Source organism: Oncorhynchus tshawytscha, linkage group LG33 (genome assembly GCF_018296145.1).
Source record: "Oncorhynchus tshawytscha isolate Ot180627B linkage group LG33, Otsh_v2.0, whole genome shotgun sequence".
Lineage (NCBI taxonomy): Eukaryota > Metazoa > Chordata > Actinopteri > Salmoniformes > Salmonidae > Oncorhynchus > Oncorhynchus tshawytscha.
Window position 1 is genome coordinate 32,864,990 of NC_056461.1, and position 26,008 is coordinate 32,890,997.

The 26,008-nt window shown below is 40.5% G+C and overlaps 4 protein-coding genes across 5 annotated transcripts in view; 2 read left to right on the forward strand and 2 right to left on the reverse strand.

Moving 5' to 3' along the window:
- Positions 1–1,738, reverse strand: part of zbtb20 (zinc finger and BTB domain containing 20) — a 48,052-nt gene extending 46,314 nt beyond the window's left edge. Inside the window, exon 1 of one of the 2 annotated variants that reach the window (XM_024397825.2) lies at positions 1,390–1,738. The gene's annotated coding sequence lies outside the window, so the exon portion shown is untranslated. The remainder of the gene's footprint in view (positions 1–1,389) is intronic. The other variant, XM_024397824.2, reaches the window with a different exon arrangement.
- Positions 1,739–3,599: 1,861 nt separating this feature from the next.
- Positions 3,600–6,149, forward strand: tex55 (testis expressed 55). The gene is made up of 4 exons (XM_024397829.2): positions 3,600–3,730; positions 5,111–5,248; positions 5,354–5,416; positions 6,017–6,149. The coding sequence occupies exons 2-4, from the start codon at positions 5,111–5,113 to the stop codon at positions 6,074–6,076; spliced, it is 261 nt and encodes an 86-aa protein (XP_024253597.1). The 5' UTR covers positions 3,600–3,730; the 3' UTR covers positions 6,077–6,149.
- A 1,420-nt stretch (positions 6,150–7,569) lies between these two features.
- LOC112231204 (uroplakin-1b) lies at positions 7,570–12,028 on the forward strand. Its single transcript, XM_024397828.2, has 8 exons — positions 7,570–7,682; positions 8,570–8,650; positions 8,951–9,151; positions 9,351–9,425; positions 9,664–9,798; positions 10,215–10,394; positions 10,852–10,935; positions 11,810–12,028. The coding sequence occupies exons 2-8, from the start codon at positions 8,579–8,581 to the stop codon at positions 11,858–11,860; spliced, it is 798 nt and encodes a 265-aa protein (XP_024253596.1). The 5' UTR covers positions 7,570–7,682; positions 8,570–8,578; the 3' UTR covers positions 11,861–12,028.
- LOC112231203 (rho GTPase-activating protein 31) lies at positions 12,015–23,764 on the reverse strand. Its single transcript, XM_024397827.2, has 13 exons — positions 23,200–23,764; positions 22,981–23,080; positions 19,064–19,166; positions 18,641–18,785; positions 18,392–18,474; positions 18,182–18,289; positions 17,850–17,992; positions 17,466–17,673; positions 16,990–17,114; positions 16,706–16,762; positions 15,832–16,545; positions 15,528–15,703; positions 12,015–15,422 (listed from the first exon to the last, which is right to left on the reverse strand). The coding sequence occupies exons 1-13, from the start codon at positions 23,215–23,217 to the stop codon at positions 13,272–13,274; spliced, it is 4,131 nt and encodes a 1,376-aa protein (XP_024253595.1). The 5' UTR covers positions 23,218–23,764; the 3' UTR covers positions 12,015–13,271.
- Between the last annotated feature and the right edge of the window lie 2,244 nt (positions 23,765–26,008).

Sequence of the window (26,008 nt, forward strand, 5' to 3'; positions counted from 1 at the left end):
GAGAGATGGACAGGATGTTTTGCCCAAGTGATCAACTGTCTAATCAATCGTAACTAAAATTGTTAAAACTAATAAAACTGTTTGTGTTTTCGGGGGTAGGCCCACATCTCAGTGGATAAGACAACCTCTTGATGAACAAATGCTCTATCTCAAGCACCCGTGTGCTGTAATTTATAATACAAATCGGACGGTCTCTCATAGGCCACATTTATGGGTGAAATGGTGAGAAGTAGATTATAAACTACTCGTATATTATTTCTAGATTAAAATCTTTTTAAAATGGTCCCTCTTCTAATTTCCTATACGGTCATGTGCGTTAATATAGCCTAGCTGGAATTGCGCAACACAGATCGTGACAATAAAAGAGGGCATTCATTTTGTAAAACATGGCACCAAAATCCAGAGCAGATGGACAATCTTTATTTTATCGGTGAACTAAATCAGCACTGTCTTTTATACTTTTAGCGGAGGATATTGGCTCAAAATGTAGGCTACCTTTCTGAGTCAGGCAGATGTTAATGTATAATTTAATTTGACAAATGTCAGACACCATGCATCCCAATTTTAACTTCTGGTACAGCATGTGCCAAAACATTGGTTTGAGGGTTTTATTGCAATTTTACTTCTATTTCGTGCCAACAAGTGTTGACTTGATAAAGGTTGGGCAAATTTGGGCATAGTCCGGGAAAATAGCTAACAGACTGAGTTACATGGTGGTTTTAAATTGCATGCCCGCTCCTTCTCATTCACAAATTAAAGACCATTATAAATGTGTTTATTCCGCTTTTCTTACTACACCGCCTGCACTGGACTCCAGATGTTTCGAGCAAATTATCCTTATTTTGTCTCACTTGTCTCATCCATTTTTAACCATGGTGTCTCATTCATAATGACGTTTTCAAACAGACAGAAGTAGAACTGAGTCAACACAATTAATATCTCTGTCAAAAATCGGAAGGAGTAAAACTAAGGAAATAAGCATTGATGTTGAGAATAATGACAGATGACAACCTGGGACGTCATGACAGTGTGCAGCGCGTCTTTTTTGTCGGGTGCAATGTAAACGGACCAGGCTATTGTAAAACTAGACTGTCTGCAATCAATAAACCCCACAATAGCATATGTCATTCTGCATTTAAATTCTACTTCAATGAGCCTCTAGAATGAAATAAAGTTTTTTGATTCTGATGTATATTTTGGTGGGAAATCAAGAAATGGAGGCAATGGAACTCAGCGGAAAATGTTCCGTAGGCTATGTTCTAAGCTTCACTTACAATTAAGTTTTGTATATCTCATATATTGGGAATAACTGTCGTTTCTCTTCTTATAAATAGCCTAACATAGATACTATTAACACCCGCCCCTTCCCTCACTTTTCCTATTTCTTACCTGCTGTCCTAAGCTTGTTCTCCAGTGGCGACAGCGTTTTGCAGCTTCCCCGGTTTTTCCCCGGCAAGGCTTCGAGTTTTTTAATATTTTCCCTTACTTTGTTTCATTTCTCACTTCCATCTTCTTTCATCTCATCAATAAACACACGCTGCAGCCTACCTTCATAGAGGACCTAAACGAGTTTAAAATGTACCCACCCATTTTTTAACTATACGTTGAATATTTTGGACAGGCACGCCTTTTCATTTACGATTGGAACAGAGAGCCATCTCTTGAGCGGTGTAGGTTGGAAGATATATCGGTCAGCGTGGTTTTGCCCCAATCATTGAGTCGTATACCCTCTCTACGGAGCGCGGTGGGACGGTGAAACTGGCTCCATTGGGGCTCTGAAATAGTAAATGTTCCACCTACGCAGACGGGGAAATTGTTTGATCCAATATGGACAACCGAAGGCTGTAGTTTCTTAATTAAATTCTGCTCTCTGGGTCTTAAAATGCTCATCCATGTAGAATGTATGTCTTGTTCGCAGAATGTTCTCTAAGGAAATCATTGTTATAGTGGTCATCAAGTGTTTATTTCGTCTCACAAGCTTTTATCCTAAAATATAATGAAGCAGGCCTATATTGGAATTATGACTTGGTCTATAATTTAAACAGAAGCACTCTCAACTCTCAATATTCCATCCTCGACCAAAAGGGCAGTCAATTGAGAATTATGTCGATCATGTGTCTGTACTTTGCATTGGACAATGTCGTTGTCAGTAACCGCTACCGATTGGTTTGCAGCTTTATATTGGATGACGTACCTGCCTATCATTTTTAGTACCAACAAGCTAGATTGCCTGCCGTGTCTTTTACTTTCTACGCATTTCTATTTTCTCATTTATTTATTTTTCAACGTCCCTAGCTGACCTCAAGCCAAGTGGGGGAAAAAATGCTGACGGTTTAGCTGGCCAATCAGATTGAGTAAAGCAATATTAAAAAATGTTGTTCTCCAATGCGTTCACATGTAGACAGACCTACAGTATGTTCTGACTGGCAAGAAATAAAGAAATAGTGACCCCCCTTTCCTCGTACCCCCTCCGTGTGCCCCCTCCTCGTCTAGACAGTGACAGGTGTGTGTGGTGTGTGCGCGCGCGCTTGTCTGATGTCTAGACTGGAATAATCAACCTTAAACGGAGCTGAAGTTAATGTTTATTGTATATTCTAAACGTGGGGTATTAGTTGCAGGCAACAAACACCACGATGTTGAACGTATCTGCAAAATCCCAAGTATCATCTACGTTCTCATACGGAATGATACTTATATCAGGAGGTTATGTTTCATGAATAAAGCTATGTTGTAGGATAATTGGGCTACGTGTTATAGCATAATAATTATGCGCGTGCTTCGGCCTACTATATTAGATTATGAAAGACAACAGGAAGAGAACCATTGAGCAAATGTAGCCCATTAAAATGAAATAACCGTATTTCCTTTTTCGCTTAGTACAGCAAGACAAATCTCATAACTACAAACAATGTACAGTATAGCTAGCTGGGTGTTGCGTCAAACAAACGCCATTTCTTACGGCAGTAGCCTAAATGTTCATCCCGATTTGTAGATTTCCGGATATTGTGAGACGTGTACTTTTAGTTGATTACGAGCGCCATCTGGCGGATATTTGTATGTGATTTTATTACGGGTTCGGGTTCAGGGGAGGACACTCAGTGTCACAGAGGCTGTTAACTGCTAGACTATTAACCTACATATAAAAACAGTATTCGGTTGTAGACATGACACCAAATGAATACAACGACCATTCTTTTGAACATTTCCTAACACTTTAAAATCAATTAGGCATTACAGGCATATTTATGGATTCATCTGGTCTAAATCGTTTTTATGGATTCATCTGGTCTAAATCGTTTCTACAGTTATTTATTATGTTAAACACAGCACCATTTATTGATGCAATGAACTAAATTATTTCAGCAATAAGTGGCATTTGGAGCTGTTCCATGAATGATTGATATAATAAAACATTTTATATAGGCCTATTGTTCAACTGAAAATAAGGTATTGGAAGAATATTGCTAAGGCATCCCGTATCAAGCACTTCTTTACTACTAGGCAGACAGACGGGTGTCCTCTGCAATAGCTCAAATTCACAACTGGGCGCCTTTCTATACCGTTGAAAGCTGTATAAATGACTTCACAAAAGCTCTTGTTTACAGTTGCTGGGGAAACGTCAAATACCCGCCCCGGGGAGGTTCACATTCAGCCACCACTGCGCCTAAAGATCAGTGGCATTGACATTTTGTAGTAACTGAGGAAAAACAATAACTTGTCATACGAAAAGGTGGGTGTTTGTCAATGAATTTCAGTAATTTCGTTTTACTGTTCATGAAGTTATGTGCTGATATAGAGTAATGCGAGAGAACGCAATTACCTACGTTCTATTTTCTTCATTTCTCACAACCTGTCACTTTTTATTGTTATTTCACCTTTATTTAACCAGGTAGGCTAGTTGAGAACAAGTTCTCATTTACAACTGCGACCTGGCCAAGATAAAGCAAAGCAGTGCGACACAAACAACAACACATAGTTACACATGGAATGAACAAATTTACAGTTAATTACACAATAGAAAAAAAAGTCTATATACAGTGTGTGCAAATGGCGTGAGGAGGTAAGGCAATAAATAGGCCATAGTGGCGAAGTAATTACAATTGAGCAAATTAACACTGGAGTGATAGATGTGCAGATGATTATGTGCAAGTAGAAATACTGGTGTGCAAATGAGCAAAAAGTAAATAAAAACAATATGGGGATGAGGTAGGTAGGTATTTATTTGCTGGGCTATTTGCTGGGCTATTTACAGATGGGCTGTGTACAGCTGCAGTGATCAGTTAGCTGCTCAGATAGCTGATATTTAAAGTTAGTGAGGGAGATATAAGTCTCCAACTTCAGCGATTTTTGCAATTAGTTCCAGTCAATGGCAGCAGAGAACTGGAAGGAAAGGCGGCCAAAAGAGGTGTTGGCTTTGGGGATGACCAGTGAGATATACCTGCTGGAGCGCGTGCTTCGGGTGGGTGTTGTTATCTTGACCAGTGAGCTGAGATAAGGCGGTGCTTTGCCTAGCAAAGACTTATAGATGACCTGGAGCCAGTGGGTCTGGCGACGAATATGTAGCGAGGGCCAGCCGACGAGAGCATACAGGTCGCAGTGATGGGTGGTATATGGGGCTTTGGTGACAAAACGGATGGCACTGTGATAGACTACATACAGTTTGTTGAGTAGAGTGTTGGAGGCTATTTTGTAGAAGTCGAGGATCAGTAGGATAGTCAGTTTTACGAGGGTATGTTTGATGGCGTGAGTGAAGGAGGCTTTGTTGCGAAATAGAAAGCCGGTTCTAGATTTAATTTTGGATTGGAGATGTTTAATATGAGTCTGGAAGGAGAGTTTATAGTCTAGCCAGACACCTAGATATTTGTAGTTGTCCACATATTCTAAGTCAGAACCGTCCAAATTAGTGATGCTTGACAGTGGTGCTAATAACCTGTCACTTTTAAAAACAGGTTATGGATCATTTGCCAGACCATTTCACTTTTTCATTCTTCAGAGGTCATTGTTCATGCCAATTTCATCATTGAAACTCCTCCTAGTCCTGTATGCAGGTTTTTGGAGTGTCATATCATGCAGTATGGAAAAATGACAATGTAATAATTTCTCTGCTTAGATGGCAGACCCAGCAACAGACAAAGTACTTATAACAGAGACGGCTGAACTGTCTTCACGTTCTGTGCCATCCTACTTTGACCCCTATGAGCGCTCTGTAAAATACATGGAAAGTCATCAAATTCTTCAGATCTTTCAGGTGAGAAAAACACCTTATTCTGAAGTGAAACAAAAGTTGGTGATCATGAAACATGGGCATACAGTGTTTCCAATCTAATCATCTTTTTGTGTGATCTTTCTTCAGGAGATTGCTGAGAACCTGGTTTTTGACAGGCCAGACGATCCTCTTCACTTCATGTTAGAACAGGTTAGATGACTCCTTTATGTTTTTAGATAAAGGCCTAGAGACAATACAGATATAATAACAAGGCCTATTACATGTTTGCCTGGGATGTTGGCATCAAGGCAGTAATACTGCCCAGGCAACCTGAACTCTTTTAAATCCTTTCATTGCTCTTATTTTTTACCCTGTGTGTATTGCCCCATATAAACAGAGGGTGAGAGGTGGGTTGTTTAACAGAGGTGGTGGGTTGTTGTTGGGTCCCTGTAATGTCACCATGAATCCCCCTCACTATGTAGCCTACATTATAAACTGGGTGGTTCGAGCCCTGAATGCTGATTGGCTGACAGCCGTGGTATATCAGACCTTATGCCACGGGAATGACAAAACATTTATTTTTACTGCTGTAATTACGTTGGTAACCAATTTATAATAGCAATAAGGCACCTCGGGGGTTTGTGGTATATGACCAATATACACAGCCCTTAGCCCTTACCCTTAGCCAGGCACTCCTTATCCTAAGAACAGCCCTTAGCCATGGTATATTGTCCATGTATCACCCCCCGTGCCTTATTGCTTAAGGATATAACTGCTCAGTAATGGAAAGTCACCCTTTTTCCTGCTCAGGTACAATTGAAGATTCGAAACAGAGAAGAATCCAACTGCAAACCAGAGAAAATAGAGTAGGCTAGCAGCCTGTTCTACCATGCACTGCAGAAGACACCTGCGTCATTCAATCATGAGTAAAACGTAATTCATTGCTCACAGTGTCGTCTGTATATCTCTGGGGGGACTCCAAATCACCAGCGAGCATAGGCCATTCACAGGAATACACATTGGCTATGTTACACTATAAACTGCCTCAGCAATCTATAGACCAAGTCTTAGTAAAATGGCAATGATTGTGAAGTAGGCTAGCTATCTTATAGTCCAAATGACAATTTAGCAAGACCAGACATACAAACAACCTTGTGATACAATTTTGATATCTCAAATGCAGAATAACTTCATTGCAACAGAAGTATACAAAACAAATATTATTTTTGATTTAGTATCCCAGGCAGACTGTTCAATGCTCAGCCAGTCACCAAATAGGCTATTCAGATGAGCCACTATAATGAAGCAATCTGTGTTTAGATGTTTTCAAGACATTAAGTCAAAGTGTCATAAATTGTATGTTAGAGTTCATTAAAAAGCATTAACAACATGAATCAAAACAAAATTATTGATTCTCTTTTAATCTTTTGAGAATTATTATTTTTTCTCTATCTCTATAATGTATTGCTATCATCTGGGCTCCCTTTCTAGCCTATTTAATCTCAGAAAATAACCTATATGCTTAATATAATAATTTTTTATAATAATTTTCCCCACTTTCTTCCTCCACTTTTTCATTTTAGAAAAACATACTGTACTCTGCCTGTGAAGGAATGGCCACTACAGACCCTTGTGCTATCTGTCTGCTACAGCAACACATCGACCTTGAAACTCCTGATGCTTTTCATTTAATTTGAGTAAGCCCCTGTGGCACCACAGCGTTGTAAATAATGAGACTCTGGGGAAACAATAATTCTTCAGAATTTAAATTCAAAGTAATTCTTCAGAATTTGAATTCTATCTTCTTTAAGCCCATCACTGATAATAGATAGGACCATGGTAACTAGGTCTGTTAGCCATCATAGCAAGAGGACTGAAGAAAGTGCCATGTTATGTCACCATGGAGACAGACCTATACCATGTGTAGTTCACATAGTAATAGATCAAGCGAAGCACGCTATCTGATCTATGTTTTTCATGTTTCAAGATGTCATTGTAAAGACCGCAAGCCATGGCAGATGGAGGAAACAGAAAAACATAATGCTATGGTTATAACGAGTGATCATCCAGTTATGACATACTGTATGCTGTGGATAACTTTAAACCAAGAACCTGGTCATACTTTCACATTTCAGAATAGGCCTAGGCATACTCAATTGGCACTTGGCAGAACTGTTATAAGTGAGCAGCCTACATGAAATTTAGCAACAATGACAACACTTTTTGGACCTCTAAGTTTTGGTTTTGCGGAAATACAGTCATTAAAGTTGAGAACCAACTGTCTGTTCCAAGGTGGTATCTTGGGTCACTTTTGTTTGGTTTGTCACTCAGGATCGTCTTGCTTTTACAATAAACACTCAAAACTAACCAAACAGGTTTCACAATCTCACGTTACTTCAATGAAAGACCAGTCGTGGGGAGCGTTCATTCTTTATTTGGTTGTGGATGTGTCTCACAGGTCACTCCGTTTACCGAGGTAAGCCTTTATCTGTGTTTGTTTTCACATTTACTACACATATGACACTTCAGTGATATTTAAAATATACTCTTGGAAAACAAAAGGTGCTATCTAGAACCAAAAAGGGTTCTTCGGCTGTCCCCATAGGTAGAACCCTTTTGGGTTCCATGTAGAACCTTTTCCATAGAGGTTCTCTTATGTGGACAGCTGCATAACCCATTTGGAACCTTTTTTCTAAGTGTACCATAATAATGGGATACTCATGAAGGTCAAGAGGTCTGTGAGTTGATCTAGATTGTACCTCAGTTTTGCCTGGGCTACTGTTGTTGCCAAATACATCTTACTGTAAACATACTCGTTTTTGCAACTTGCATGACAATTCTTGAGTTTAATTTAGTAGGGTCTCCACTTGTATTGTGGTTTGCAATGACAGGGCACGGATCAGTTCCCTACTAACAGTGTTATTTACAGGATTATAGGGTTTTGCATGAAAATGAGTGATTTTGTCTGACTCTCTGATCTAGTATTCAGTCTTTCTGAAAGAAGGTTGTAGACCGGTATCAATCATACTGGTCGGTTTTATAGTTCTATTTTCTTCATGAGATTCTGCTGTCACACAGATTCCTGTCTCCCGGAGAACAACAACACCTCTCAATCTGACACCATGTACATTTGATCCACACCTGTATTTACAGGCCACAGTGTCACCTGAATCATCATAACACATTGGGTTTTAAGTTCAGACCAGTCTTGCACTTTTAGAATTGACTTGTTGTTCATTAATACATTTATAGATGTAAAAATGTTTATGCCACTACCTTGACTATAGTGACTGGTTTAGTTTATAACCGTCTACGCACAAATGTTAAGCACTTCTACTCATTTATGCTTTACTTTTGATACAGAGAAGAAACATGACACCTGATTTGGACACCAAGGACCGCTGCTTTAGGGCCTTGCTTATCCAAGGCAATTTGATCATTGCAGTAAGTTTGACAAATATGAAATAGTGAGGGGCAGCAGGTAGCCTAGTGGTTGGGCCAGTAACCTAAAGGTTGCTGGATTGAATCCCCGAGCTGACAAGATAAAAGTCTGTCGTTCTGCCCCTAAACAAGGCAGTTAACCCACTGTTCCCCGGTAGGCCATCATTGTAAATAATAATTTGTTCTTAACTGACTTGCTTAGTTAAATAAAGGTTTAAAAAAATATATTAAAAAAAGACTTTACCTCTGATATCATTTGTCTCAACAACTGACTAGGTATCCCCCTTCCCCCTCTGTTTTCAGTGCTGCGGGATTGCCTTGATGGCCATGTGTATCTTCTTCATATCGGATCGAGCCGGATTGTATGTTTTGGTCTATGCTACAGGAAATGACAGCATCTGGAGGGGAGCCTGGATAGGCCTTTTCACTGGGTTTGCCCTTTTCTGCACATCGATCTTTGGAATGCACGCCATAGTTGTGTCCAAAAGAAATATCCTACTTGCTGTGAGTTGTTCTGCTATACCCCTGTCACATCTCCAACAATAATATTTTAAACACATTCTATGCCTCTATACTTATGTTATTAAAGGCATTCTAATATTATCCTTTTGACTGAAAAACATAATTGGTTTGGCCTGCTGGAACATTTGGCCAGAAAACCCATGACTCAGACATGTTTTTGTTTTAATGGTCTTACCTGCAGTACATCCTCCTGATGGTGATCATATATGCATTTGAGGTGGCATCAGCTATTACTGCTGCAACACATAAAGACTGGGTAAATCATTAAGATTAATATATTGTTAAAATGGTCTTGGCATATTATATTTCAGATTTTGCTACACTCAATATTATTATTTAAAAAATGTGCCAGAGGTATCACTACAGACCCTGGTTCGATCCCGGGCTGTATCACAACCGGCCGTGATTGGGAATCCCATAGGGCTTAACTGACTTGCCTAGTTAAATAAAGTTTAAATAAGCTATCTTCTCAACATTTTGATGCATCTCCTCAGTTTGTCCCTGAACTCTTCCTGAAGCAAATGCTACAGAACTACAACAAACCTCTACCAGATAATCTGCCCAGCACCCAGGACCAGATCTATGTAATCAACGGGATAACAGAAGCATGGAACCGGTTCATGACTGAGGTAGCGAGGCCTGCCTCACTGGTCACAGACATCAGTTCACCATTTAGTTTTGATTTGCATTTGGTTGAGTTGACAACTAACATAAATTCACTGTGAAATCAACAACAAATGTCACCATGTCATTGGATTTAGGTTCAAAGATGGGTGAGAAAAAGATTAAATGTCCTTATATTGATGACTTTTTGCAAATCCAATCGGTTTTCCATATTGATTCAACATCAAATTTTTGGGTTGAAATGATGTGGAAACAACGTTGATTCAACCAGTTTTTGCTCAGTGGTACTGACTACTTTATTATGATTTATTATTTACTTACTGTTCTATGCTATCACAGTTTGGTAATGTAAAATCGTTTATGGTCTTGAACTGTCCCTATTAACTAACTCATTTTAGTAACCAGAGTGCTCCTCTTGCAGTCTAAGTGCTGTGGAGTGTACGGGCCAGAGGATTGGGTGAAGTATGAGTCCCACTTCAGGCAGCAGAACACAGATGCTGATTATCCTTGGCCCAGACAATGCTGTCAGCAGGATGCTATGGGAGCCATCAGCCATTTAGAAGCCTGCAAAATTGGGGTTAGCCCTTTCCTGCATGCACAGGTAATTCTCAAAGCTGACTTTGTCAGTGACCACACTGAAATGTTCATCATCCCCTCATTATTGAGTGCCCCACAAACCCCAAAAGACTGAGGGAGTGCAGCAAAAATGGTTTAGCAAAGGTCTAGCTAACAAGCTGGCTAGCAGTAAATAACGTTATCTAACGTTAGCTAGGATTGCCAGCGTGATAGATAATTTCATGTTCAAGCTACCATGAAAATACATATAATTGTTCATTGAAAAAAATCATAAGTAATATTTTTTATAAAATGATTTACCGAGTTTTTATTGTGAATAGTTCTTCCATGAACGGACAATGAATAATAATTGAATAACTTTTTTTGTTTTTGTTGCATCGATCTGAATAAAGTGTGGTAAAATTATGGAGGTGCCTAGAGGGGTTATGCTGCATTAAACAGCACAATGCTCTAATATAAAATGTCATCTATCTTTCTTTTAGGGTTGTTATGATTACATTGCTGGTCCTTTGATTAGACACAGCTTTGGAGTCTCATGGTTTGGATTCGCCATATTGTGTTGGACAGTGAGTACAGACTTCCTTATCCATTTGTATGCAATATTATAGTATTCAAACAAATCTGCAGTGCAGAAACAAATGTAGTTGCTCTAGCATTGAGACAATGTATGCATTAATCAAAATAAGTTTTGTTTCATCATGTAGACCTAAATATTGTAAAATGGCATTACTTAAAATTCCCCTTAGAAGGGCCAATCAGCAGTAGAAACAATATAAAAAAATGTCCCCATCACTGTTTCGATTTTTAAAAAAGTGAAGGATAGGGCTGGAGAAATATAATCACTCTCAATTTCAGAAACAGAGCAATGGATGCAAGACCTGACCATCCATGACATAACAATGGAAGTTCTAACCATGTTTTGAGGCTATAGAAGTGTTTGTTTACATTTACTTTGTTTACAAACACTAGTCACTTTACCCCTACCTACAAGTACAAATTAGCTTAAACTAACCTGTACCCCCGCACATTGACTCGGTACCGGTGCCCCCTATATATAGCCTCATTATTATTTTATTGTTACTTTTTTATAATCTTCTCTTTAGTTTATTTGGTTAATATTTTCTTAACTCTTTCTTGAACTGCATTGTTGGTTAAGGGCTTGTAAGTAAGCATTTCACGGTAAATACCTGTTGTATTTGGCACATGTGATAAATAAAATCTGATTTGAGTTAAACAAGCTTATATTTTGGGTTCTGATGGAGTACAACAGTTAAACTAAGCTCATGAGTCATGAGAATCAGTGGGTACATATAGCGAAATTTATCATCTCAAAAATTGATGTAGCAACTGCTGATTGCCCCTTTAAATGTGGTGGGGGAGAAAGAAGAAAAAAGCGACATGTAGAATTGGATCAACGGTTTTCTTTGTTTTCCCCTGCAGTTCTTTGTGATACTGGGAGTCATTTTCCACTACACTCAGTTGGATATCTGAGGATGACCAACAAAGAAAGCTTCAAATAAGCTTCAGTTCAGACCTACCAGTAAAGAAGTCATGCAAATATAACACTTTTTTGTTATGATCAACTAATAACCTTACAATTCATTACATTTGAATGTCTCTAATCAAAATGAAAAGAACCAATAAATGTACTAAATACAATTTTATTTTTCAAATGTCCTTTCTCAAAAAAGTTAGGAAATTGTCCCATAAAATAATCTGTACTGTTCATTTTTTGTTGCTATACATAATACATTCAATTTTGCTCAATACAAAATTGTACAGGTTACAAGTGTAGTATGTCAACACAGCTGCAAACAACCAGAATCCCTGTTCTGATATTTTTTTAAATCTTCACAACATTTAATGCATAGTGTTTGAGTCCTCTTTTTCACAATCTACACCATTATAAGTGCCAGCACATCCATTTCCCTCAATTCCTTTGGATTGTAACTCAAAACATTTCTCAGCAAAGCTTTGTTTTTAAGATAAAGTTATCACATCAGACACTTTACTTTAGGTATTTCTGTCATCTGTCCTCCTCATTCTAAAAGAACATTGGACTTTACCAAAACATTACTTTACAAACCTATAAAGAGAACACACTGTCCATCTTAAAAGTAACAACAACAAAACAACTAAAAATTGGTCAAGTGTGTTAATGACCATCTATAGATTAATAATTGGATAAATAAATACTATTAGTGTCCATAATTCAATTAAAACTAAAAGAGCAGTTTTCTGCAGTTCTCATTACATAGAATGTTGAAAAACACTACCCTGATACTGTTAGGATAAAAGCTGATCACAGTGACAATAGCTGGACGTCAGCAGGTTCATACTATATGAAGTCATTATTCAGTTCGCAACATATTTAAGACATAAGGTATAACTAATTACAAAGTAGCTAGCTAGTACTGAAGGCACAACTCTCTTTGCCAAAAGGCAATCTTGTGATTGCTAATGACGAGATGTAAACAAATAAACTACCGGTACATGGCTTTTCTGAAATACCAATGGCAATATGGGTTGATGTAACATTTTCCTCTTTTTGGCTGTCTATCCTTCATATGCACATTACAAAATATGTCTAACATTTGATTTAAAAAAATATCATTTACATATTGATAATTACTGCATGTGATTTGGGGCTGAAGGAAATACACACATCTTCACATACCACGAGTCCAGATGACTTCTTTTAGTGCAGGATAGAGAGGTGATTGGTGGAGCATTGGAAACAAAGAAACTGTTCACTTCCCCAAATAGTTTCATATCAAAAGGTAGATTTATAGACCTAGTATTGTTCAAATCATGTACATAAGTCCAAGAACAGGGTGGATGAAAAGGAGGATAACCAGAGTAGTGTTGAGAAACATAGTCTGAGGTTAAACTGTCCGGTGTCTCATTCAATCTGCCTGTGGTTTCTGCTGTCAAATATCATGGACCTCCTCTGTGGCTGATAAAAGCAGCTGGTCGAGGTCTCCAGTCTCTGTCCACTCTTGGGTATTGTCATTTTGTTCTGCAGTGTCACCCCCTCTGGGGTCCTGAGGTTCTCTGCCATCTCTTTGGAAAAGACATCAAGTGTTGATGTTTCAGTTGGACGTCTGATGGGCGAGAGGATGAGCTTGGCATCATCCCCCAGTGGTGGGTGATCCATGATGGGAAAGGGTGGACTGAACAAGATGAGGCTCTGTGGTCTCTGGCGGTTCCTAAAGGACGGCCTTTGTAGAACCGTAGACCGTTCAGGTCTTGGACAATCAGAAAAGGCCTCTGCATTGGAGGAGCGTTTCCTCCTCAGCACCGGTGGGTCTGAAGTAGGTGTAGTTGTATTAGTCTCTGTAGATTTCTCTGCAATAGGCTGCCTTATCTGGGATTTGGGCACTGGCTCCTTATTCTCCAACTCCTCCTTTAGATCCCTCATAGAGGGAAGAAGAGGTACAGGATCTAGTTTATCTCCCCTGGTTTTTGTGAATTCTTTCTCTGGTCCCTTTCCTGCACCAGAGCCCTTGTCTTGCCTGGGATGAGGTATGTGGCTGTACTGCACCTTGGGGGGGATGACAGGCACGGCTTTGGCCTGACACGTTTTTACCATGAAGGCCGTCCTGACAGACGACACACTGACGGGGGCCGAGTTCCGGCGCACAGGGGCCTGTCGATGGCTCAGGAACAGCTCCAGTTCCTGGGACAGGCCGTTGGATTTGGTCTCAGACAGTGTCACTGCCCCTCTCTGAATGGAGGACAACTCAGCTGATTCAAGATTTTGCTGATTGGAAATGTCTCTGATGCGTCGATGTCCTAAATCCAAATTAAGTGAGTAGGGCCTGTGTTTGGAAAAGCTGTTCTGCTCTATTTTTCCTGAATGAGATGCTTCAGAAGACATCTGTCTGTGAAACCTCTGGGAGGAGGAGGTGTTTTTCTGTTTGACTGTGCAGCTGTTTCCTCTTTGTGTTCTCATTGCATCATCACCAACCAGGGTGGTTTTGGAGGGTAAGGGAAGTAGATGTGTGATTTTGGTCTCTGTTTTGCTGCTGCATGCCTGGGACCTCTTTCCTGGGAACACTTCTATGCTCCTAAAAGGACATGATCCATTTGTTGATTTGTCATCTCTAGATAGAGGAGGAACGTTTAGTTCTTTGGAGCTCAAACCTTCTCCTGCAGAACAAGACGATGACACATCTAGTTTTCCAAACAAATCCTTAAGTATGGGTGAATGGAGAGGACTGGTCACCCACTGTTTGGTGAAGCGGAAGACCTCCTCCCAAGGTTCCTCCTCCAAGTCCTCCAACTCGGAGTGTCCTCCACATCCATCCTCATCGTCTTGGTGTGGTAGCCCCAAGGTGTGGTGGGGTCTTTCTTCCAAACATATTGAAAGCCTCTCAATGCCTCCCATGACAACTGACAAAGCATTCTTTCCATTGTCATGGAAAACCCCTTTGACCCCATCTTGACTTTTACTTTTCCCCGATGGCTCTTTTCCTTTCTCTGCTACAGACGTGCCTATGTCTGTTACGACATCCCCTGGCTGCAAACTTTTTGTGACCTGGCTTTGTTGAGTAGAATGTAAACTTGGCTCTGCGAGGTGAGTAACCACAGGCCGTGGCTTGACGAAAGTGGGTTTATCGGTTTCTGGGAGCTTAGATTTTGAGGAAGTGTGTAGTTTGTTTTTTGTTTTATGTGTTGAATCAGCAGCGTGTAGAGGTGTATTTTTCATATCTGTGCCAACCGTGAAATGTAACATTTTGTCATTTGGAAATTGTGTGTCTGAGGAGTGCTTTCTTGCTGAATGTGCTACAGTGTCAGCACCGTGATAGGTCAGTGCAGGCCTGGTGGGCATCAAAGGCTGTCCCTTATATAATAATGAGTGAGTTGGAAGGCTGCTTCTTCTTTTTGCTGGAGCATCTGGCATTTCCTTAACATCCTCACAAGTTTTCTTAGTGGAACAGAAAACAGGCATTATCTCCTCGTCCATTATGTCAATCTCAGGCTCAGTAATTTTCAGCTCAAGATGGAGGTCAGACCACAACTCTTCCTTGATAGGTAAATATCCCAAATCCTGCAAAACATGAATTACAAATGCTTATTAAAGCGGCAGTCATTGTGTTATTATTTGTATATTATCTGTGATGAAGCACAGTGTTAAACTGGAGTTTAAACATACCAGTTGTGTCAGTTCTTTTGGCTCATACTGTGGTGCTGGCGGGTTGTCCAGTTGTTCCCCAGGAAATTGCAGTTTCTCTTGATCTTCCTCTCTTGTGGTGGGAGTGGAAGACTGTCTCAGGTCAGATACTCCCACCTTCCCTTGAACATTGTTCACCTCTCCTTCACTTCTTGAAACTAATAAAATAAATAGATATGTAATTATTTTATTAATAGACAATATTACCATGGATGATGAGGAAGGTTTTTAATCTGAGCGCACACACACAGGCTTTTTTCTATGTAAACAGGTGAACATGACCTACCTTCTGTCACCCTTTTGAAACCTGCCTCCTCTCTGCTCCTCTCTGCTGGTCTCTCCTCCTTTTCCACTGGGGTTGAGCTGCTGTTACTGTAGATACTGCTCTCACTCACAACACTGCTCTCTCCAAGGGGGTGTTCTCTGTAACTTGAGCTGCCACTACTGTCACTCTGTTCTGACTGGGAGGTCTCTCTGCTTGGTTTCAGAGCAGCTGCAGCAGGCCTCTCCTTCCCTTGTGCCCTGCAGGGAGTGCTGTTGGAGCTGATGACTGCAGACACCCTCAGGGGCACAGACACAGCAAAGGGCTCTGATATGTTGAGAGCCTTGCGCTGATGCCTGGGGGAGGACTCTGGAAAGAGACTTCCAGGGAAGGAGGGCCTGGATGCACTGCTGTGGGTGGAGCCAGAACACAGCATCCTCCTGTTCTTAGGGGAGCTGGGCTGGCAGCTGCTGAGGTCATCATCGCCTTTGAAAACCTTCAGTTGTTCGGGTAGAGCCTTCTGCTGTGCTGGTGAGACACTTGGAGAGCCCCTTCTCTTCATATTAGGGCTGCTGCCACCTGTGGCCTCGCTCAAACTCTTCATCTCAAACTCCCGCCTCTGGTCCTGTTCACTGACATCATGGAGCGTGCCAGATTCAAGTGTTCTGGATTTTATGCCGGGCGCAAAGAAACCGTTGGCCCCGCCTGCTGAGCTGAAATTTCCTGCCTTGTCATCATCTGTGTTGGAAATCAAATGAGAAGCAAATTGTTAGATACACATCATCTCAGCCTTATTTACAAAGCAAATTAAGATTTGTATATAGGAGAGAGAACTGCTGTGAGTAGATTTAACGATGACACAAGTGTTTTGTATACAATGTAGTGCATTCAGCCCCACCTGCCTGCAGAGAGCACAAAGAGTCCATGCTTCTCGCTGGTCGGATAGCTGCCTTTTCTGTGAACAAACAATATAGTCATGTTATTTTATTCTGTATCATAATCTCAATTATTTCAAGTAGCATGTTTATTTGTGTGATATTCATTTTCATTTGATCATTCAATTTATCATGGGAAACATAGTGAGATAGTACACATTCTATTGCAACCTTGATATATCATTTAGCCTTAGCAGTGAAAAGGGGTTCACTATATTGGTTGATAAGCGTATTCATCATGCTTTACCTGTGATGTTCTGTGCTTTCATGAACACGCTCCCATTCCGGCTCAGTCTTCCCTTAGAGTCCGTCACAGACTTGCCCAGGTTGAAGATGAACTTCCACTTCTTTGATTTCCCAGAAACCTTTCCTCTGACAGACAGGGAGATGAAGTACGTTAACAACATGGCTTGTTCGGATGTTATTTGTTGAAGTTCAATGTGTGCATTGAAGAGCAGAAGCTAAATGTACAACAAAACAATACAAATTAACATACATATTGCTAAAACAGTACAATCAACCTAGACTTATTTGCAGGGTATTTTACTGTGTACTCTGTTTTGGGGTTATTGTTAGATTGTATACTATGTTTGACCAGGTGTTTTTGATTCATGTTTTCACTGCTAAATATATCCAGGTGCCTGGCAGCCCAGAGGATGTGTATTAAGCATGTTTGTTAAGTATACTAAATAAATCAGTCAGTTGAATTCTCATTCAGCTCACTTGGTATCCGATATGTCTATGACGGTATGGTATAGTGTGGCAGCGCTGGTGTCAGGTAGACTGTTGTCCCGTTGTCGTTCTTTCCGTGCTGGGTGGTTAGGGCTCAGGGAGCGGGCCTGGGCCTCCTCTAGGCTCATCAGCTTCATTGGCCCACCTTGGCCACTGATAGGAAGAGTGGCATACTTCTCCCCACACATCAAACTGGGTCCTGTAGCAAAACAATGTCTTAAAAAAAATTCCTTTTGGCATCAGGTAGAAAGGAGGACAGTAAATACAATGTGTTTTCCAATGGCAACATAAAATTAGGATAAGAGGGCAACAAGCAAGAGGGCAACATTCAGGAAATCTCTAAATACACACAATCAACACTTTCAAACAGCGTACCTTCTTTCGTTTTTATTGGTGCAGCTGCGTGGTTGAAGATCTGCTCAGTGTGATTTAAAATGAACTCAACCACAGTCTGCTGAACCCGCACCTCCTGGAAAGCCATGTCCCCATTGCAGGATGCAATTTCAATATCTTTCGAGCTACAAAACACATAGCCAAACGAGAAAGTAGAAATGCTTTCAGTCACAACCAAGGAGGTATTTTACATTAAATATCAGCTGGAGTATAACTCAAACAAAATGGAAGAACAAAATAGTTATCATACAAGTGTTTTAGTATGTTCTTGGATAAGATGATATTGGTTTGTGTACAATTAGTGTAGAGCTCACCGCAATAGGTTTGGAGCCCATACCAAGGCCAGGTTGCGGGTGTGCATGTTAGTCTGGGGACTTAAGGTGGCCAGGTAGGCCAGATGCTTGGTAAGATATTCCAGAGTCCTGAATAGAGAGGACAAACACAATTTGTTTAGCTTTTTAACCACATATAAACAATGGAAAGGTACATCACAGAGGCAGCAAAAGGGCTGAAGTGAGTTTTACCTAAAGTGGGGGAGTGGTAGCTCTTTAATGACGTCCTGGATATGTTGTAGCCTTTCATGATCCTCCTGGACTGAGACTGCATCCTACACAGTAAAAGTCAAGTATTATCAATGTCGCTTGTCATTCTTTCTTCGAATGTGACTCACTATTAAAGGACTCATTCCTAATATAAATCAAAGAGACATTCTGGTTAACAAAGTGGGCGCATTACAGAACGGTAGAGACCCTACCTCTTTGAACAGTACTCACAGTGAATTTCTTGTAAAGCTCATAAGTGAGCAGGGGATTGGGTAGCTCCCTGAAGTACAGCTTGCACAAGGAGCCCACACAGTGGATGTCCTGGAGGTACACCTCCTTTGTGAGGTCAGGGCACAACTCAGAGCAAAATTCCTGTCTGTAAGTAATAACACAAATACATGGGTATCAATACATCTGGAGACGTATGACGCTTCCACACTCCTCTAGTAATGTATATGTATGTTTTGTAAGATTGAAATGTAGAAACGTGTGTTTATATTGGATAGACATAAGTTGTCCAACATGGTATGTTCACAATGTCCTTAATCTATAAACTTACTGTTCAAACATGCTAAGTATAGAGCACCAAACACCAACTGTGACTTCCTTGTTCTAATACTTTTGGAAGGCACTTTATGTGGCTAAAATAGTTACCTTAGTCGCTGGATATTTGAGGTGACTCCCGAGAGCCTGTATATTCCATCCACAACACCATGTTTCTCAATGAACTCTGCACATGTCCTTAAAACTTGAGGAACTGAAAAAAAATATTGAAAAAAAGATTGTTTTAACCATACATTCAACATCAAAAGACACACATACATAGCAAACCAAATTTAAAAAATGGAGGGTCCAGTCTGGCAACATACAGATTTTGAGCGGTGAAGGTCAACATATAACACTGTCGTCACTATGATTTTGTTTACTAAGTTATGTGAATAAGCTATGATTTGTGAGAGAAATCGTAATATAGGTTTTCTGTAATAGGCAACTTTTTCAGTCAAGGGAGGTGAATGGAAAACGTGGCAACTTGGGGTTTAGCAGTTAGGAAAATTCTGGCATTCCATTTCAACTGCGGACATGAAGCAGAAAGAGGAGTGCCTCTATGAACAAGACAGGGTCAGTTTAAAGGTCCAATGCAGCCATTTTATCTCGATATCAGATCATTTCTGGGTAACGATTAAGTACCTTATTGTGATTGTTTTCAATTAAAATGGTCAACAAGAAACAAAAATAGCTTTTTGGCTAGGACTGTCTGGGAGTGATTTGAGTGGGTAGGGGAAAACAGAAAACTTGCTGATTTTGGCAGAGAGGTTTGGATCTCTCTTATTGGTCTATTAACTAATTTACAGACTGGTGAGACCAAAATGCCATCCCACCAAAACAGGCAAACATTTCAGGCTGTATTTTCAAAAAGCTATTACACTAAAAGGGCACAATCAATCATTTTCAGGATTTCACAGTATTATTCCAGCCTCGTATTGTGGAAATACAAATAAACCACACAAAATCACATTTTTTGACAGCACTGGGCCTTTAATACTGTGTGTGCTATAAACAGAATCTGGATCTTTGGCTCATTCTTTGAGTCAACCCTTTTTTTCATGGCAGAGAAGGATAGAGAAGGGCAGTTTGGGAGAAACCGAATGCCATTAGAATAAATTGTATCAGTACTTATTTCTTCTAAACATACTTTAGACAGTAGCTCTGCTTTTTATTCCATAAGGTTGTTGATTGTGAAGAAGGTGGAATTTCTCAGGAAGTAAAAGATGGTTTGTTTGTTTCAGAGGAAGGTGGACACACCCAATCCTTGCAGCTGGTATTACTTGTGACACTTCCTCTAATAGAAAACGGCCTTTCAAAATGTTACCACCCAATTCCCTATTGCTTTCGAAACTTTATTCCCTAGTGGGGTATCGCTTTTCTTAAAATATGTTATCTACAATTCTGTATTCAAGAGGAACGTAGGGTCGCTTTCTACACTAATATATAATTGGAAATCAAGGAACACCTGTATAATACATTTAAACTGAAAATAAAAAATGTATAGCTCCTCTTTTGCACAGTATAGCATAGACTACAGCAGTTAATATGTTAGTCTACCTCCTTGCTATGCTGAAAGAAAAACAAACGGATATAGCTAACTTCGTTTTGCCAAAATGATTCCACTCTGGACTGAAATCGGCAAACCATTATATTGAACAACCTTAGAAGAGAAATGTAGCTGTACAGTGCTCAATGTTCCTGTGAGCTCCTCTTTTCCACAAGGAAAGCATGAGACACACAGCTCAACTTCCCACTTTGCTACCAGGCATTCCCACTTCACAGATACACTAGATGAGGCCCTTAAAATATATATATATATATACTTTATTTAACTAGGCAAGTCAGTTAAGAACAAATTGTTATTTTCAATGACGGTCTAGAAACAGTGGGTTAACTGTCTTGTTCAGGGGCAGAATGACGGATTTTTTACCTTGTCAGCTCGGGGATTCATTCTTGCAACCTTTCGGTTACTAGTCCAACACTCTAACCACTAGGCTACCTGCCGCCCCATGATGAGGCCCTTCCCAGAACTCTTTACAATGAGATGAGGAACCATCTGGCCATTGGCGTGGCCCAGTGGCAGTGGATTGTTTAACATTTTAGCCACACAATGACAAGCGTGGATGTCTTGTCCCCAGAGAATGCAGAGCTCTTGTATATAAGCTATACAATACCTTATAGTGGAACAGTGGCATAGATCAATGTCAGCTTAAACATTGTTTCCATTACTTTCATACTCTTAACATATCTCATGAACAACACAACTCAACCTGAACAATAAAATCAGTAAGCACATAGACATGAGGATGTCGCTGATATGCAGCTGAACATTAGCCAAGCAAAACGAAAACAATTCATTCCATCTTCGGAGCTTTGAAACAACCTGCCCAGAGTTTCCCATGGGCTGTATGAATGAAAGTCTGTTCTCCCACATCTGAACAGACACTCGCACTGACATGCCTGTGGTCAAAATGGTAGCTGCCTGGTCCGAATGGGATTTGATTCACCATTACTTTTGAGTATTGGCTCAGAACAAAACTCCTGCTTGCCTGGAAATCTTCTCGTGGATTCAAAAGGAATCTAAGAATACGGCTTATTGAATAAGATGCTGTTGATTGTTAAATTGGATAACATCCTCGTAGGTAAATTGTCTGTGTAAATGAAGTCATTATAAACATTCTTTCTCTTCCCTGTCTAGGGTCAGACAGAGTTAGTGACAGTCAACAACAGCTGATATCGCAGTGTCATGTCAACAAAAGCAGATATCATCACAAGCCACTTGTAATTAACAAATAAAAACTAAATATGATCATATTAGCCATATACAGTAAATTATAGTCCCTTCTCCCCCTGTAACAGAAACATGTGTATTGTGTAAAAAGGATCTACTTTATCAAATCTGTTTAGCTGTTAAATCGGTTCAATCTGTTCAAAGTAAAAGGTTTCCAAGTCACATCGCATGATCTCACTTCATATAACTCTTCTTTTTTTAAACCTCCATTCAAATACTATCTGGGTAAACACACCCATCCTCAAATTGTTGTCTGAATTATGATCTGTCGGCTGCTACTGCCCCGTGAACAGTGTTGCCCACCCAGAATCCTCACACAGAGACGGAGAGGGAGAGAGACAGAGAGAGAGCAAGACCCAGGCCTCTTGGTGAGAAGTTGATAAAAACACCAGGAGCCACACCCTAAGTCACAAATCCCCTCCGTTATTGCGTAAAGGACTTCATGAAATGTAAAACATATGTCCATTGATGTCCAAATTGCAACATACATCTGCATCACACACCTGAATAAACAAAATAATGTACTGTTTAACTGTTAACTATGTAAACAGCAGGGATCATTCCTAACCATTTTCACACTAAGTTTACCAAATCATCCAAAGCAGAGGTTTAACATATTATTTGCCCGAAAACATAGGTGTTGAATAAGGCTCAATCTAATTCAGAATTCTCCTAAAACCTTAGAGGTGTTCCATACAGAACATGTATTGATAATTAAACTGCACGATTACATATCCTGTATCGAACAGTCATCGAGAATTCGCTGTGAATTTAGGAAAAGCTGTTCTCAGACCAAAGTACCAACATTGTAATAGCTCAATAAAAAATAAAAATGCCTACCTAATCTAGACCAAGTTGTTAAATTGTTAAGTGTTTGGTCTGAGAACACCTTTTCTCAATGTAGGTGGATTTGGAAGAGTGTTTTCTAAATCATCCTGTATTATTATTGTGTCATTATAATAACTATTATTATTTGTTATTTATTCAGGTTATTACTATGTCTAATAAATCTGAAAACATGAAATATGACAATGCCCTCAATAAATCCAGTACACATTAAATAATGACTATATATGGACCAATAATTGGGCTCTGTTGCTGTAACAGTTTGTTTGCATTCTGAATTCATGAGGTCATTATTATGGGACATGATGAAATATGCTGAAATCTGCTAGAAAAGAGAAGCAGCAGGAAAGGGAAGCAACATAATAAACATTGAAAGAAACTAGTTTACCGTCTTTGCCTGAATTCTGTAGATGTTCTGTCAAGTCACAGTCAAATGCATTGTCACATCCTTTCTTTTTGGACCTCTGCTTGGCTCCTTTATTCTTCATCTGGATCCAGTTATTAGTCCAGGAGTTCAGAACAAACAAATCCTCAAATATACAACCATTGATCCAACAGACCCTGGGAAAGGCAAAAATTGTAGCCCAAAAGTAAAAACCATACAAACCTCCCAAAAAAGATTCATCCACTCACATCTTGACCAACGACACTAACAGTTTGAGAGACTGAAAAGTCCTTGTGAGAAGAATAAAGTTGACGTCACTTTTCCTTTTAGCTTTTTAGTGCTTTATACATTTCCAAATCAATCTAGCAAAAATAGAAGGGAAAAACCATAGTCAGTGAAATATCTGGAAATGTGGATTGGGAAAGGCAGTCTTCTGAAGAGATTTATCCCAGAAGGATTTGCAGAAACAGCATCAGAATTAGTTGGTTTCCTGTTGTAGTTTTTTTTACTCAGTCTGCCTCTGTCTTTTCTCGCTCCTCTTTTCCTTCCGCCCAGACACTCTCCCTTTTCTTTGGCTCCCCTGTATCTGTGGAGATGTACCCAGTGAGGCGCAGGAATATTGTTTCTGTGTTTGTTTCTTTATCCTTCTTGCTTCCAGTTTTCAATTTATCCATGTTTCGAAGGTCATGGTAGTTGTGGCACTGGAGTGGCATGGAGGTTTGAAATTTCAAGACTGTGAGAAGGGGAGGGAAGTGAAGTCAGGGGAGGGGAATAGCTGACTGCTGTTTCTCTGTTTTAGAGATTACTGACCCTTTTTATCCACACTTTTTTTGTTGCCATGGTCCTAACAGGAAATGTGCTCTCTGCCTTCCTGAATGCTCCCAAAGTACACAATTTCCTGTACAGAGAGCCTTGTTTGGAAAACAAAAACAGTTCTGAAGGAAGAGGGAAGTGGGGGGGCGCAGATGGGGAAAGGGGGGTGGACACATGGTTCTTGTTACTGACTGCTTAGCCGTTTCATCATTTTCCCTCTACAGCAGACTGAAGCTTTCCAACCACATGTTTAAAGCACGCTTCCTCCTATCGAAATAAATGTTCAACTGATAAGAATGAGCCAATGCTTTAAAAAAACAACATTAATACAATTAAGTAGGCCCAAATACACTGCTCAAAAAATAAAGGGAACACTAAAATAACACATCCTAGATCTGAATGAATGAAATATTCTTATTAAATACTTTTTTCTTTACATAGTTGAATGTGCTGACAACAAAATCACACAAAAATGATCAATGGAAATCAAATTTATCAACCCATGGAGGTCTGGATTTGGAGTCACACTCAAAATTAAAGTGGAAAACCACACTACAGGCTGATTCAACTTTGATGTAATGTCCTTAAAACAAGTCAAAATGAGGCTCAGTAGTGTGTGTGGCCTCCACGTGCCTGTATGACCTCCCTACAACGCCTGGGCATGCTCCTGATGAGGTGGCGGATGGTCTCCTGAGGGATCTCCTCCCAGACCTGGACTAAAGCATCCGCCAACTCCTGGACAGTCTGTGGTGCAACGTGGCGTTGGTGGATGGAGCGAGACATGATGTCCCAGATGTGCTCAATTGGATTCAGGTCTGGGGAACGGGCGGGCCAGTCCATAGCATCAATGCCTTCCTCTTGCAGGAACTGCTGACACACTCCAGCCACATGAGGTCTAGCATTGTCTTGCATTAGGAGGAACCCAGGGCCAACCGCACCCGCATATGGTCTCACAAGGGGTCTGAGGATCTCATCCGGTACCTAATGGCAGTCAGGCTACCTCTGGCGAGCACATGGAGGGCTGTGCGGCCCCCCAAAGAAATGCCACCCCACACCATGACTGACTCACCACCAAACCGGTCATGCTGGAGGATGTTGCAGGCAGCAGAACGTTCTCCACGGCGTCTCCAGACTCTGTCACGTCTGTCACATGTGCTCAGTGTGAACCTGCTTTCATCTGTGAAGAGCACAGGGCGCCAGGGGCGAATTTGCCAATCTTGGTGTTCTCTGGCAAATGCCAAACGTCCTGCACGGTGTTGGGCTGTAAGCACAACCCCCACCTGTGGAAGTCGGGCCCTCATACCACCCTCATGGAGTCTGTTTCTGACCGTTTGAGCAGACACATGCCCATTTGGGGCCTGCTGGAGGTCATTTTGCAGGGCTCTGGCAGTGCTCCTCCTGCTCCTCCTTGCACAAAGATGGAGGTAGCGGTCCTGCAGCTGGGTTGTTGCCCTCCTACGGCCTCCTCCATGTCTCCTGATGTACTGGCCTGTCTCCTGGTAGCGCCTCCATGCTCTGGACACTACGCTGACAGACACAGCAAACCTTCCTGCCACAGCTCGCATTGATGTGCCATCCTGGATGAGCTGCACTACCTGAGCCACTTGTGTGGGTTGTAGACTCCATCTCATGCTACCACTAGAGTGAAAGCACCGCCAGCATTCAAGTGACAAAAACATCAGCCAGGAAGCATAGGAACTGAGAAGTGGTCTGTGGTCACCACCTGCAGAACCACTCCTTTATTGGGGGTGTCTTGCTAATTGCCTATAATTTCCACCTGTTGTCTATTCCATTTGCACAACAGCATGTGCAATTTATTGTCAATCAGTGTTGCTTCCTAAGTGGACAGTTTGATTTCACAGAAGTGTGATTGACTTGGAGTTACATTGTGTTGTTTAAGTGTTCCCTTTATTTTTTTGAGCAGTGTACAAGGCTACTGGGTAGGTTGATTGACATTCAGGGTTTTCATTTAAAATTGAAGCATGCAGCTGGATCTATAACACTAATGGTGTAGGATGTGGACTACTCAACATTAGACCATTTGAGGTCTGAAAACAGACATGAATGAAAAATAACTTTAATGAACTGCTACAGTTATACATTTGTTTGATTTAAATTGTTTCTTGGAAATCTGTAGATCTGCTCAAAGTCTTGTTGCCCTCCTTGTTCAAACAAGAAATGAGTGCACTACCAAATTAATTCATTTTACATTACATGT